This window comes from Pezoporus occidentalis, unplaced genomic scaffold, assembly GCF_034315485.1.
Source record: "Pezoporus occidentalis ecotype Australia unplaced genomic scaffold, CSIRO_AGI_Poc_V1 ctg194, whole genome shotgun sequence".
In the NCBI taxonomy this organism is placed as follows: domain Eukaryota; kingdom Metazoa; phylum Chordata; class Aves; order Psittaciformes; family Psittacidae; genus Pezoporus; species Pezoporus occidentalis.
In genome coordinates, this window is record NW_026913791.1 from 1,553,011 (window position 1) to 1,568,528 (window position 15,518).

Below are 15,518 nucleotides of genomic sequence, written 5' to 3' on the forward strand. Positions count from 1 at the left end.
GTTATCCCTTAAGTCAGAGGCTTGAAGTGTTTCCATGTTACCCACAGTGAAAGTCATCACTTGTGGGACTTGTAGCCAGGGAAGTCTCTGGTGAGACTGTGCCTGTCAGGCTCTTCTGATGTATTTTATGGAGAGGATTCATATCCCTGGAAGACCCTTCTGTACCCCATGTTGTTTATTATGTGGTGGGCTGGGCAGATGCCCGCAGAGTTTTGCAGGGCTCTGGATACCCACGTGGGTAAGGAAGATCATTGCTGTGTGTATCCATCATGACCTGTGCCAGAGAGCTGGTTCAGTCCCTCCATCTGTGACCAGTAGTTGCAGGGAGGCGGGAGGGTGTTGGATGCTGTAGGCTGGACCCATGCTGTCCTTTGCCAGCCAGCAGGTCTGAAAGCTGATGGGCAGCAGGCAGACAGCTGACCCTTTTCCTGAGGAGGTGTCAGGTTCGGGTGTTGCACTTCAGGAGCCATCTGAAAGTTGTTCCCTATAGGGTTTTTCTCCATATTTTTCCATAGGCAGCTCTCCCATGACACAGAGAAGGATCAGGGCTGTGCTGGGCTGAGCTGTTGTGGTACAGTTACTGTGTCAGCATCCCCCAATGCCAGCTGAGGGCTGCTCAGCTGCTTTGTGTTGTCTTCTGAGCCTGACCTAGATGCTGCTCTGGCTTGGGCACAGCTAGAGCTGGCTGGCGTGACCGTGCTGTGTGGACCTGCTGGGCAGCCGGTAGCTCAGGGCTGGCTCTGCTTCCCCCGTGCCTGCTGCTATATTGGAGGAGTCAAAGGGAAGGCTGGGCAAGCCGAGGGCTTCAGGATGTGAGGATGCTTGGCCTCTCCGTGCCGACTTCAGTGTGCTTTCTTGTGCCCAGGGGCTGTCCGTGGCATGACTGACAGGCTGGTGATGGAGTGATGCTGCCCTGGGGAAGGGACACTCCTGCTGCAGTATCAGATAAAGATGGGTTGCAGATGTTCGATCCCTGCTGGCTGTGTTGGTCTTGGAGGAAGAGTGCACAAGCAGGATTTGTGCCTTGTATTTTTGGTCTCCTGTAGGTCACAGTTAGCAGCATCTAGCACTGCAGTACTGGACAGGAGAAGAGGAATGCAAGACCCTCTGTACCTGATTCAGTGCAATTGAATCTGCCCCAGCAGCATTCCCCCTCTTGAAATAAGGAAGAAGGCAGTGCCATTCCTCTGTGAATTTCCCAAGTGCCTGCTCTCGCCCTCCATTTTTTTTTGGCTGATTCCTTCCAGGTCTTTCCTCCCTTGGCCTGCCTGTCATCCATTGGGGTGTTCGTAATATTCACTGACATCTCTTCACTAGCACATTAGCAGTCTGGCATCTCTGGGCCTTCCAGATTGCCATGTGCCTCTCTGGAGATGCCTGATGAATGCACAGTCTCTCCGGCAGGATGGGTAGGCGGGGTGTCATGGAGCTGACATCCGGAGCCTTCCGTGATGGGAGAGGGGTGGCTTTGATCACTGCTCCTCAGAGATGCTGAGCCTCGGGGATGTGGCCGCTGCCGGGGCTGCCTTCCTTCCAGGAGGGTGGGGAGGAGAAACCCAAGTGCATCTGCTTTCTTCAGTGGGTTATTGCCTGTCTTTAGAAACCTGATCAGGAGATTTATGGGTATGTCAGGGTGGAGGAATAGCATCTCCTGTTCAATACTGATGACAGCAGCTTGGCCACTTCTTCCTTAGAGGCAGCCCATATATGTGAGATGTGGCAGACATGCCAGGAACGGTGAGTTAGGGGCCTCAGGAGGTGACATCCTTGCAAAATTGAGGGAAGAGAGGACACTTGTTTAGTGTTTAAGCAGATCTTCACCGCAGAAGCAGGTTCCACCCAGAGCCAGCCTTGCTCCTTCCTGTGGTGTGGTGGTGATGGGATGAGAGGGGAGCACCTCATGTTTGCCTTACCTCAGCTCTGCTCTACAAGGACCATCACTGGAACCTCATCTGATCTCTGATGTCTTACAAAGCAGGAATGGGTGGGATTGGTGTCTGGGCACCAGTGGGGATTCCTCAAGTCAACTTGTCCACCAAAGTGATGGAAACGAGGTGGGCAGGGGTGTTTGGCTCACCCTTCCAACTCACCCTGGGCTCTGCACTCCCAGGGTTCCCCCGGTCCTCCTGCTCCTCACCCTTTGCTTGTGCAGGCACCTGGCCACCACCACTGGGAGCACCCATCCCCAACAGCCCCCATCCTTGCTGGGGACCAGGCTGTTATCTGCAAAGGGCTGCTGGCAGTGAAGCAGCAGGAGGGATGCTGAGGCTGCTGAGCTGCATCTGGGCTCAGCCCCTTCCTGACAGCCGAAGGATGGGTGCCGGCAACCTGGGCTCAAAGAGTGGCTGTGAAGTGGCAGCACCTCTTATTAGGAGAGGGGGAAAGAAACTGATTCTGTGGCACTATGAAGTGTGTGTGCCATGAGGAGCAGCACGCCTGGCGGCACACACACGGCTTTATTTCGTGTCCATTTGCTATCCTTGGTGCTTCAGCAGGCTGCTGCCTTCCCGGGGCTCTGGCTGCTCAGCCTGCCCTGCCATGGCAGGGGGAGGATGGCTGCTGCAGGGCAGGGGATGCAGGGATGACGTTCCCTTCTCTCGGCAGAGCCACAGTAATGGCTGTGCTCTTCAAGCCTGGAGCACTGTCGGTGTGAGTGCATTCAGCTAGAAAGGACAGCGAGAGACTGCAGCGGGAGAGATCCCCAGGTCTTGCTGAAAGAAGGAGAGGGGCTGCCAAGGGGCCATAACCACTGCTGCCCCAGCATGCCATGGCTGTGGGCATAGGGCAGGGAGCAGAACAGGAGCATGACTTCCAGCTTGCCATTTCCCCTGCCAGTTTGCAGACCTCAGGGCTGTCCCTGCTCTCACCTCCATTTGCCCAAGCAGGTTTGCCCCTGGAGGGGACCTGTCTCCCCATGGAGCCACCAGGAACGGCAGGCAGCATGCTCCAGCTTTGTGGGGCTGGAACTGTGCATCCAGGGCTCCTCTTGTCGCCCACAAATGGCACCCCACGGGCACACCACCTCTCTGCTGGGGATCTTCTCTTAATACGTTTATATGGTGTAGTCAGGGAGACAGCCTGCTGGCTCTGGGATCCCTGTGGTTCCAAGGGGTGAGGCCTCAGAGATTCTGGGCTCATAAAAGCTCCTTTTCCATCATCATAGCAGAGTGCAGATAAGATCAGGTGCGATTGCTTGGCAGTAACTCTCCTTGGACTCCTCCACCTCCCAAAGCGACCAGCTTGGGACCTCTGACCTTTTGGCAAGCCACCTTGCCCCAAGGCAGCTTACTTCTGGCTCTGTTGAGGGGCTGGTGCTGCTCCAGTGACTAGAGCCTAACTGAGGCTTTGGCCACAGCTCTTTAGAGCAGGGAAGAGCCGTCATTGCAAGCTTGAATTATGTTCAGCCAAGCAGAGCTGATGTTGGAGAAAGCTCCTTCCCTGGCCAAAGGGCGTAGCTGACAGTAGGGCTGTTTACCAGCTCTCACGTTACAGGTCTAATTGCGGAGGAGGCGGGTCTGGTGTCAGCCACCCGTTCAAATCAGAATGCACAAAGCCTCCCTGTTAGATGTCACTGCCCAATTTCATGCCTTCTGCTTCTTCCTCCTGGCGCTAATGAATTCCCCTTGTCATCTCCAGCTCTTCCTGATGGGCCTGAGAGTCTGGCTGACATGGTGATACCGAATGCAACAGCAGCCGGTGCATGCCTCTGGAATGAGGATGGTTGAGGAGGAGTGTGCTGGGTGTTTACCCCCCTTCAGGGCACGGTGCCTTGCAGCCTCCTGTCCCACGCTCTCAGCAGTGGATGGTACTCAGTGGTGATAGGCTAGGGAGAGAGCCTGGTCTTCTCCCAGGGATTTCGTCTGCTTCTTTGAGCTGAGCTTGGATGGTCCCATTATTGATGCCCATCCTTAGAAATCCTCTGGAAATCTCTCCTGCATCATGTAGACCACCACATGGGGCATGCTGTCAGCAGCCTCAGGACGTGTGTTGCCTTGCCTCTGTACCTGGCATCCTGCACCCGGACAGGAACAGCCAGGAACCGCCGTGGCCAGACCCCTCCTGGGCAGGGTGCTCCAGGAAGTTGGGTAAGAAAGCCAGTAACTATGTTTTTCCAGAATATTCTCCTGACTTCCAACATCTTGCAGCAGGACTCTTCAGCATCAGCTGTTTCCATCCTCTGAATAACTGACTGTAGTGGTAGACTTTGCCATCCCACCACTCACCCTCTCTCCCAGAGGTGCTGATCAGTGGAGGCTCCAGCACACGTCCCTGGGGGCCTCTGCTGGAAACCTCCCCAGAGGGACCCTGCAGGAGGAGCAGGGCTCTGAGGTGGTGTTGCTGGGCGATGGACACCTCTCCCTTTAGAGAGCTCACTGGTAACAGCAGGCACTGAGTGCAGGGGCGCAGGCCAACAGCTGGGATGGTGTTGGTGGGAAAGATGACCCTGCCTGGGAAGGGGTCTTGTGACCTGATTGCTCACAGTTCCTCTAATGCAGTGGTAGTGACATCTTCCCAGCATGAGTGTCAAGGGGAGCATCTTTGTTGTTACGCTGAACCAACTGTTTTTTTGGCATAGACAGTACCAAAGTCTCTGCTGCCGGGGCTGCTTGCAGGATGCTTGTGTGCTGGAGCTGTGTGCAGGATGCTCACGCCTCAGCCTCGTGCTCTGCTCTGCCTCGTTGCCCACTCTCCCTTCAGTCAGGTGATCCCATGAAAGCACCAGGGTCTGCTTGCTTGGAGGCATTGGTAGGATCAGGCCTTACCCAGCAGCAGCAGCCCCATGCAGATGGAAGATGAGCCCACAGCTACTTCCCAGCGGGCAGGCTGTGTGTGCCAGCCTCTGCTCTGCTGTCCTGCCATGTTTCCTGTTATCTGGGGTGCTGTGTAAGGCTTGCCCTGCATTCACATCGCCCTGGGGCTCAATTCAGTGTGCCCGGAGTGTGCACAGTGCCACGCTCTGCCTGCGCAGCTCCCCACTGTGAGTCCATGAAGCAGCAGCCCTGAAGGCTGGAGGTTTGCTGCTGGGGAGCTTGTGGTCCATCCTCCACACACAGTGAGGTCCATGCTTTGCAAACCTCATACCGGGTTAGAGATTAGGGCTCCTGGGGCATGTGTACAAGTTGTGCGTCAGAATATGTGATGCACAGGGATCTTTTTCTCCCTGTGTTAGCAGGAAGACTGTTCAAAATAGAAGAAATCAATTAAGGACTGCATGTGGCTTTAAACAGAGAGGTGGGAGCAGGTGGGGGGGGGTCCCGGGCTGGGGAGCAAGCAGAGGGCACCAGTGCCTTGTGACAGTGCCCAGCAAGCAGGGAAGGGTAAGAGTGATCTATCACCAACTGGGAGTCTCAAGTGAGATTTCTTTTGAAAGAAGCAGCGGGCTCTGATGAGAACAAGAGACTGAGCAGGTAATGGAGGAGATGGTTGGGAGCTCCAGCTCAAGCCCTGCTGCAGGATGACTCAGTCCTTAGCAGAAGAGCAGGGGTAGGAGCCAGCTTCCTACCCCCAGGAGTGGTTGAGCTTTTAGCACATCTGCAGCTACTGCTCGGTAATTAAGTGAATTGTTGCTTTGATGATGACAGCGCTTACCTCTGCCCCGGCAGCTGAGAGATGCTTTGGGTAAAAGTCTGAGCTAGCTGGGAACAGCGAGCTGCTGGTAACGTGGGCCCCTTGGCCACTCTGTCAGGGTTCCTTTCTTTCTCCCTGGCCCTGCTTATCAAAGGGTTAACCTTTTCTGTGTCAGGATACATCATTTAGTGGGACAGATGCCTGTCCCTCTGCAACCTGTGTTGGCTGGCTCCTTCTATGATGTACTTCATAACCTCTTTCTTTCTTACAAAGAGGTTATCCTCATTTTCCCCCGCCACAAAGTCTTGAACAGAGGTGTTTCAAATGATGGCCCAGCCAACGCTGTCTCTGTAAGGTTCCTGCCATTTTGTCCTGCTTTTTGTCTGGTGCTGGGAGGCAGCTGGTGGCACAAGAGCTTGCTTGGGAAGCTCGTTCCTGTGCCCCAGGCTGACAGCTCTGCATGCTTAAAAATAGGGTTCAAATCCTCTCCTGGGTACAAGAACCATGCAAGAATTTTATAGAGCTTTTTAGGGGGGTGAGGACGAGGATATTTGAGACCTGGAGCCAGGATGGAGACACAAAAAGTCCTCTGCACCTGCTGGAATAGTCCTCCAGTTTGCTGCTGGGGTGTGACGGGTGCCTGATATCCTGAGAAATGCCATTGCTCTTACTTGATCCTGGCGTGTGCAGTGATTTGAAATGAAATGTGCTGTGCCATGCAGAAAACGTCCCTGCTGGAAGATGGAGTCCAGGCAAGGGGTAGTTTATCTCCCCCTTCATGTGCAAGGGCATCACTGGTTACCAGTTGCACCCACTCAGGATAAGTAACTAATGTTGCCCTTAAGGTCTATATGATATTCCTCTGCAAATAAAGCCTTGCAGCCTGCATGAGGCTGTTCACATGGATCCAAGCGCTGCAAAGCAGTAACTATATCTCCCAAAGCTGTCGCAGCAGGTACGTAATGTTCCCCTTCTCTCTATGGAGAAGTGGATTGAGCAGCCTGGACTGTTGCAGGAGGTGGCAGAAGGCAGGCTTAGATGCCAGCTCTCCTGACTCGGCTGTAACTTGGCAGGTTTGGGAATACTTCAAAGGGACTCTATGAAGGGATTAATCCCTGAGTTTAGTGACTGTGGATTTCCAGGGCTCTGTATAGTCTGACATCATAGATCAAGATATCTGCAGTGGCTCTTGAGCTCCTGGAGCTCCCAAGTGCAAGCTTTGGGCCATGCTGCTGTATCCACAGCACCTTTCTAAGAGCGAGTCCAGGTGGAGGGCAGGAGTGCTGGTGTGCCGTGTCTCTTAGAGCACTCCTGTAGCAGAGGGATCCTGCACCCACCCCAGTGATGGCACCTCAGCAGGGAAGAAGGCAGGGTGAACATGAGTGAAGATAGGAGGTGACTAAGGAGAAGAAATTTCTAGAGGAGGAGGGGAAGAACACTTTGCAGGTCCTCACCCACAGCCAGATCACTCTCAGTTCGCCGAGAGCACAAGGAGGGAGGTCCCTTAGCACAGGCTGATGTGGGGAGAATGTCTGGCTGTGCAGGGCAGTGGCTGATGGGCAGCCCAGGCTCTGGGCTATGTCCCAGTGAGCCTTCCCCAGGTGGGACCAGCCATGGTGGTGCTCCTTGGCTGCTCTAAGATCCTTCCTTCTCTCCTCCAGGCTCTCCATCAGCTGTATTACGACCCAAACATCGAGAACAAGAACTTGGCTCAGAAATGGCTGATGCAGGCGCAGGTGTCCCCGCAGGCATGGCACTTCAGCTGGCTGCTTCTCAACATGGACAAGGTGCCTGAGATCCAGTACTTTGGTGCCAGCGCTCTCCACATTAAAATCTCCCGTTACTGGAACGACATCCCAGCTGACCAGTATGAGACCCTCAAATCACAGCTCTTCACCCACATCACCCGCTTCGCCAGCGGCTCCAAGATCGTGCTGACCCGGCTCTGCGTGGCACTGGCCTCCCTGGCGCTCAGCATGATGCCGGAGGCTTGGCCCTGCGCCGTGGCAGACATGGTGCGCATGTTCCAGGCGGAGGACTCCAACGTGGATGGGCGAGCGCGGTGCCTGGCGCTGCTGGAGCTGCTGACCGTGCTGCCCGAGGAGTTTCAGACCAGCCGCCTGCCGCAGTACCGCAAGGGCCAGGTACGCAGCGTCCTGGCACAGGAGTGCGGCTCCGTCTTCCCTTTGCTAGAGCAGCTGCTGCAGCAGCGGGACTCCCCTGGTTTTATCAAGCAGAAGGTGTTGAAGTGCTTCTCCAGCTGGGTGCAGCTGGAGATTCCATTGATGGACTGCGAGAACCTGATCCAAGCAGCTTTCACCTCCCTGCAGGACCCGGAGCTCTTTGACACAGCAGTGGAGGCTGTTGTCAATGCCATTTCCCAACCTGATGCCCAGAGGTAAGGGCAGCCTCTCCCACATGCTGTGGGCTGGTGGTCTACAAGGGAATGGGGTGGGAAAGAAAGAATTCAGGATTCTTTTTAGCTGCTGTTTGTCCTGGAGGTGATGATGGTAGGGCTTGGGAGATGTTAAAAGCACCCAGCAGCTACTGGTTTCACAGGGTTGGTCCTGGAAGCCTTTGCACCATGGCTGATCTGTGGGCAGTATGTAGTCTTGGGTCCCCACAGTCCATCCCCACCCTCCTCCTCTCAAGCAGATGAGGATATTCCCTTTTGGCTCCTTGTGGTCAGATCTGCAGCACCCGACCAGGGACCAGCTGCCTGGCTCCTGCCAGTGGGAGTTTAGAGACCCTCCTCTGCTCATGCTGCTGGTCCAGCCAAGGAGCTGATTCGATGCAGAGATAATAAAACCAGACCTGACGGTTTTCTCCCTCCTCCTCCTGACTCCAGCAGCTCATGCCAGCCAAGGACTCATCCTTTGTTTATGGCTGCGGCTGCCCCTGGAGCAGCTGAGCTGGAGCAGGTCCTGCTGGGGCTGCGCTGTGGGGCTCTGAGTTCCTCTGCTTGGCTGCGTTGTCCAAGCTGCTGTCAGCTCTTGGGACCAATGCCCGCAGAAGGGAAAGTACATCTCCTCCAGTTCCCGTGGCCACATCCCCTCCTGGCTGCTTAGCAACCCTCCAAGAGGAGGGTTTCCTTGAAGGCTGAGCTGAGCTGCTGCCGCTGTGCATCACTGCGCATCGTGCAGGCTCCGACCCTCTGCAGCGGTGCAGATGCTGCTGCTGTTGTGAGCCCTGGTCCTCGCCTTGGCTGCAGGGCAGGGGCAGCTGGCAGAGTCCATGGCTTGAGGGCATTCTGGGGTCATCCTTTTCCATGACAAAGGGGTTGCATCTGCAAGTCCCGCTGCACAATGAGACCCAGTAGGGTTTTGATGTGTTGTTGGGTGTGGGAGGGGTTGCCTCATTTGCGTCTTCATTCAGAAGATGACCACAAGCACCTTTCCTTGTACCTGCCAAAGGCTGTGGGCTAGCCCAAACCCTTGTAGCAGGATTGGTGCAGAAAATGAGAAGGTGAAAATGACTTGCAGTTCTGAAATGTTGGATTCTGTTTTCCTCCTTTCCATTTCCCTTTAGTCTCAGAAGTCTGTTGGCTGTGATTGCACACCTGTGTGCAGGAGCCTGGCCCTGCAGCACTGTTCTTCAGTTGCATTAAAAGCCTGAGCTTTCTGTGAGCTTTCAAAGTGAGTTTTGGTGGGAAGTGTGGCTGAGAACAGGTTGCTTCTCTCTGCTCTTGTGCTGACCCTGCCACACAGTTTCTGGCCTTGTCCAGTCCTGCCACACTGGCTGCTACTTTACAGCATTACCAGCACTTGCTCTCCATCCTGCTCCCTGGAGGCATCATTGGCTGTGGCAGAGAACCCTGGTGTCCAAAGGCATGCAGGCAATGGCCAGGACAGGGCGGGAAGGCAGCCTGAAAGGCTGCCCAGTGTGTGAGCCTGGCACAGCCCCCACTCCAGGGTGTGGGGACAGCGGTAGCATTGTCACAGTGATGCCCTGCCAGGCAGCGTGTGGTGTCAGCTGCTCCGGGAAGGAGCAGGACAGTGCTCGGTACTGGGATCCGGGGTGGCTTCAGGAGCTGGGTAGCTCACAGAGCCACCACTTCCCAGCCCCAGTGGGCTTTCTTCCTCTTTGTTCCTTGTGTCCTCCAGCCCGCATCCCTCCTCCTGGTTCCTCTGGTGCCAGCTGTCCCGCCCCTCTGGCTTTGTTGTTTAGCCATGGAGGATCCAGCTCTTCCTGGAGCCCCCAGGGAATCTCCTGACCTTTCTGTCTCATCTTAACAGTGTGGGAGGTCCCTGCTGCTTTTCTGCTGCTTTCTTCCTCCTGTCTCTCACCTTTGTTTCCGCAGTGGCTTATCTCCCTGCTGCCCTTAGCTGCAGGCTCAGAGCATCCTTGACACTGAGCTGATGACATCGTCCTCTCCTTACCTTTGTAGGGCATCGCACATGTGACAGTTGGGTCTCGGGGCTGCCCACTTTCCCATGGCTAGGTAACCTGTGGGTCATCTTCCAAGGGTAGCACCGCTTTGCATGGCATCCCTCATGCTGCAGCTCCTTACTGGCTGCCACCCATGACTAGATGGAGAAGGGCAGGTGGGGCCTCATGGGCTAGGATCACCTAGCCATGGCACTGCCTCATGCTTGGATAAGTCAGTTGTGCCAGCATCTTCCATTTCCCTTCCTGCGAGGATCAGTGGGTGGCTTTCCTGCCTCTGAGGTGTTACTAGAGATGATGCAGCAGAGATTCATAGGTGCAAAGCGTTTGATCTCCTTACCTTCTAGGAGGGTAGGAGCCCATAGCACCCAGAGGAGGGGATACCCCAGGCGTTGCTGGATTCTGGATGACGTTCCTCTATTAGGATATGGCATTCCTGGGAAGAAACCTCAGAGGCTTGGCAACTGGAGCCCCTCTGAGCACACCTCCACTGTCACAAAGCTGCTGAGGCACAAGACAGCAGGAATGGAGATACTGCTGCATCTTCCTTGCAGAGGAGGCTTGGGCTGGATTTTCAGTCTCGCTTGAGGATTATCCCCCCAGCTAAGCGGGTCAGAGAGCTCGGTGGCACGTGCTGCAGCAGGAGAGCTGGCACGTGGCGCTTGGCCATGCTCTGCAGCCCAACGGGTAGTGTAGGAGCAGGGAAAGGGACCTCCATGTGATGTGTGCCTGCAGTGGGGGTTATGGAACACAGGCATCAGGCAGTGAGCTGCCCCTCTGAAAGCAGTATTGCTGCAGTGGTGGAGCTGGCAGGATCACTGACATCTGGGTGGGATTGCTTAGTGCTCAGCCATCCCTTCCTGGTGCTGGTGCTCAGTCCCTGAAGAAGAATTTCACTGGGAAAGTTTTCCAAGAGCTTCATTAGAAACAGTGTTTTAGTAACATCAGGTTTTCTCATCGGGACACGGCTCAGATTTTGGATCAGGAAGGATGAGATTGTCCCATATAAGCTGTACATATCTCCCCTCTGCAGGTTGTCCTTCACACTGTGATGTGGTCTGGGGAGGGTTGTGGGGAGAGCAGAAGGAGATGCTGGTCTCACCAGGGGAGCTGCAGCGGCTTTCAGAAGGGACTGGACCAACTCATGGAAGCAAAATTTGCTCAGGTGCTAAATACCAGGATATTGCTCAGATTCTTGCTCAGGAAGGCTAAGACAGATCACTGGAGGGAAATACACGGGGAAGCATCACCTTATGGCTGCCACGTTCATACACTCACAGGCATTCCCAGACTTTGGCTGCTGGAGGCAGGCTGCTCAGCTGGGCATTCATGGTTGGTCTTGTCCTCTCCTGCCCAGTGCTGGGATACTTGAGGTGGGAAGCAGGGGCAAGCTCATCACTTGGAGCTGGGAAGCAGCACTGGAGTGGCCTGGGACTCTGTGCTCCAGGGTGCGGAGGAGACTAGCTCAGCTCTAGCTGGTCATGGCTCTTGGGATGCTGGTTAAAACAACTTATCTAGAGCAAGAATGGCCCTCCTTGCTGGGGCCCTTTCATCCAAGTTGCCTTTACATCTGCACAGGCAGTGAGCAGAGCAAAGTGGTGCTCGGGAGGCAGGGTTCACCCAGGCTTTTCTACAAGTCTGCATTAACATGGGATGAGTTGCAGCAAGGAAGCAAATCGAGTTGGTTCTCCCTGTTGGCTGTGCAGGGTGTCCAGAGGACCAGCTCAGGTCCAGGCATCTGCACTGTGAGTGTGTCAAGGTGACAGCAGAAGCGGGATCCTTGTAATAAACTCCTAAAGTTGTGAGAGCATCTCTGGGGTACTGTGAGCCCAGTGCTGTGGAGGAAAGGTGGCTTTTCTCTACACCAGAGCGGTCGCGGGTCCCCTGTACCTTTTTGTCTGGGCACTGCCCTGGCTCCCTTGTGCCAGCCCTGACTGCAGCATTGGTTCCCAGGGAGAGAAGCTGATGAATTTCCCAACTCTTCATCATCACATTGCTCCCACGGTGCCACATGCATCACTCAGGGGGCGTCAGAGGCTCGAAAATGGCTTACACAAAAATACCTGTCCCCATGACCAGTGATTTCATCTGGGGGAGAGGGGCGAGGGGGCGACCCCTGCCAGCACACAGCGGGGACACAGAGGGGCAGCCACCAAGACACCTTGTTCCCTCTGTCTTCTGTTGGCCCAGACCTAAAAGCTGCCACCACCAGCACAACTCTCTCGCTGCACCAATGGTTTTGTTCTGCCCTAAAGTAGCCATAGCAAGAGGATGGAGCAGCTCTGCCACTCCAGGACGGATGTGTGGCTGTGGCTGTCCTGATGTCAGCAGTCACATCGCTTCCTCATGGTGGAAGCACAGGGGAGCTGGCATCACGTGTGCCTCCCGCTCCAAGCATCCTCAGCCCTGCACCTGCGTGTGGTGGGTCAGGCGGGGAGCGCACAGAATAGCTGCATCTCCGGATAACACGCCTCGGCGGGCAGGGAAATGGCAGGCTGTGCATCAGCCTCCAGCACAGCCTCTCTCCGGGGGCCCTGGGCTGCGTTTCACCTTGGCTGCCTCCTTCTCGTTGCCTTGGTTACCATCACTTACAGGCAGCGGTGCAGAGGGGAGGCTGATGTGCGTGATGCGATGTGGGAGAGCTGTGCTGTGCTGAGCTGTGGCAGCCCGGGAGGGTAGGGGGCCAGGGGGATGGGTCAGGGACCAGCATCTTCCTGCGCTAGGAGTCCCTAAGGGTGGCTGCCCCCTTCTTCCCAGAGAGCACAAGCTGGATGTGTCCGTGCTGGACGGTTGTACCATATCCCACCGGCAGCTCTGCCTGCCTTCATGCAGAGCTGAGAAGAGCGGTGAAAAGAGCCCACAGGTCTGCCCTCCCCACCCTTCTGCTCCCTACCGCTTTGATGCTGCCATGTGCAGGCACAGCTCGCTTGGAGCTAGTTATGGCAGTGACCAGTTAGTGCGGGCTGGGTGCTGGTGCAAATTCCCCACTGCATTGCAGTGCCTCTGCCCTCCCAAACCTACTGAGCTGATGGCCACTGGGTCAGCCCTTCTCTTGCAGAGGCTCTGCTGCAGGGGTGCCTGGGGCTTCAAATTTTGTCCCGGTGCCACAGGCTGGAAGTAGAGTCCCTGTAAATAGTAAAGGCTCCTGGATGCATCCCATTGCATAAAGCAGCTTTCCAGAAAGGAAAGCTCCCAGGAGCCCTGGGAGAGCATCCGGAAGGATGGATGCCCTGGCAGCCAGTGCTGGTGAGGCAATGCCCAGCACTGATTCAGGCTGTGCTTGCAGGTATGTGAATACCCTTCTGAAGCTCATCCCGCCTGTGCTGGGGCTCCAAGAGCAGCTGCGCCAGGCGGTCCAGAGCGGGGACATGGAGACGTCACATGGGATCTGCCGCATCGCTGTGGCTTTGGGGGAGAACCACTCCCGGTGAGTGCTGGGGATGGTCCCCAGGAGAGGGGAATGAGCTTGGAGCAGCACCGCTGTCCTGCACGTGCTGCTTGTGCAGGGCCTGTCCTGCGCCAGTGGTGTGGCAGGGCAGAGGAGCTGTGCTCACAGCGGTTGTGCCACCCTGACTGTGCTCTCTGCTCCTCAGGGCACTCCTGGACCAGGTGGAGCACTGGCAGAGTTTCCTGGCCCTGGTCAACATGATCATGTTCTGCACTGGCATCCCTGGGCACTACCCTGTCAATGAAACCACCAGCTCCTTGACACTCACCTTCTGGTACACGCTGCAGGTCAGTGGCCATCATGGGTCAGTCCTACTCTCCAAGCAGGACTCAAGGTACCAATGCACAGGACTGGGATCTGGCCTGGTTGCATTTGATTCCAAGGGATTTCCGATGCCGCTGCTCTTCACCCTGCACTCACAGTCACCGCAGGGCACTTACCTCAGAAATGCTGGTCCTGTGGCTTGCGTTTTTCCACCCCCGGTCTTCCTTGGAAGTGTGAGCCAGGCTTTAAGGGCCTCATTAACATAACTAATTAAAACTTCATGCTGATTTCTTTTCCAGCAGCAGAGCTGGTTGTTTAGCTCCTTGCTGTGTGCCCGCAAGGCAGAAGAGCATGTGCTGGCTCACTGCAAGCTAGACCTTGCTGCCTGGCTGGTGGTGTGGTCTATTGGAGGAGGAAAGAGGGCTGGGGGCTGCTAGTGACTGCCCAGCATGGGTCCCTCTCCCACGGCCAGTGTTCTCTGTACCAGCAAAGCAGCCTTGCCACGTCGTGCTCTATTTTTAGCCCCTGTTCATCCCCCCAGCTCTATTCCTCTGCAATGTGATGCAGAGTGGCTGAGCATGGGCAGGGAGGGGAGTGATGTGGGAGCTGTGTGTGGCCAAGGCTCCCACCTCTTTTTGCTGCTTCTCCGGGTAGGCTGAGGATATGGGTACAGGCAGGAGAGCGCTGTGCTCAGGCACCCATCCCAGCCTGCCTTGCAGGGGGATCCAAGGCATGTGTGCTCCTGATGCAGGCTTGCTCCTGCAGCTAGAACATGGCAGGGCAGTGCCACCCTGCTGTAACCCTGCTCTCCTCAAACATCCAAGGGTCCCCCCAGTTGCTGGGGCTTCTTGCATCCAGATGGTGCTGGTGCCTCAGAAGGAGTCGGCATCAGGTGGATCCTGGGGAGCTGAAAATGCAACCTGCAAGACATGATAGGTCCCACCAGCCCTGAGAGGTGTTCCCAAGTCCCCTTTGCAGCAGGCATGCCAGCTCCTTTCTCTTTGCCCTGCACAACCTGATGTATTCCTCCTCCTGCTACCAGGATGACATCCTCTCCTTCGAGCCAGACAAGCAGGCGGTGTACCAGCAGGTCTACAGGCCTGTCTACTTCCAGCTGGTGGACGTGCTGCTGCACAAAGCCCAGTTCCCCTCCGATGAGGAGTATGGCTTCTGGTCTTCGGATGAGAAGGAGCAGTTTCGGATATACAGGTACAGTTGGGAGGCCTGGGTTTGCTTGTCAGGCAGGCAAGGATGCACGCATTGTCCTGCCACCCTGGAGACTGATTGCTGTGTGGAGACCCAAGGAGGGACAAAGAGGAGATTCCTTCCACCAAGAGCTGTTTTGGCTATGGTGGTGATAAGGAAATGAGCTGGTATTTTGGCATGGCACTAGTTGCCCTCCTGAGGACGCCCTGGGAGCACCCTGTGATGGGCTGGGGCAGTGTGCTTGTGCAGGCAGTGCCTGTGCTCTGCCTGACAGTGGGAGGGGAAGTCATGTGTTCATGCATGGAGCACTCTGCAGGGGATGGGGACAGCATTTGGAGACCCCCCCATGTTCTCTGCAGGGTGGACATCTCTGACACACTGATGTATGTGTATGAGATGCTGGGTGCTGAGCTCCTGAGCAGCCTCTATGACAAACTGGGACGTCTCCTGACCAACACAGAGCAGCCATCCACGTGGCAGGTGAGTGAGGGGTCCCAGGCACCAGGCTGATGGCTGCCAGCCCCTTGGGGACCTATCCTTGCCATGGAACATTGAGAGCAAAGGGACATGATGGAGGCAAGGAGCATGACCCCCTTGCCAGCACACATGCAGGCTTTCTGGGATCTGCTGGGGAGAGGAACAGGTC

The 15,518-nt window shown here is 55.9% G+C and overlaps 1 protein-coding gene across 3 annotated transcripts in view; it reads left to right on the forward strand.

Annotated features, from left to right (window-relative positions):
- The window catches only part of IPO13 (importin 13), a 31,847-nt gene that overhangs the window by 2,041 nt on the left and 14,288 nt on the right, over window positions 1–15,518 (forward strand). For all 3 annotated transcript variants that reach the window (XR_009964494.1, XM_062617288.1, XM_062617289.1), the window contains exons 2-6: window positions 7,230–7,966; window positions 13,241–13,381; window positions 13,548–13,689; window positions 14,709–14,875; window positions 15,232–15,352. Coding sequence is in view for 2 of the 3 variants with exons in the window: in XM_062617288.1 (XP_062473272.1) it covers window positions 7,230–7,966; window positions 13,241–13,381; window positions 13,548–13,689; window positions 14,709–14,875; window positions 15,232–15,352 (1,308 nt within the window). In the remaining variant the exon portion in view is untranslated. The remainder of the gene's footprint in view (window positions 1–7,229; window positions 7,967–13,240; window positions 13,382–13,547; window positions 13,690–14,708; window positions 14,876–15,231; window positions 15,353–15,518) is intronic.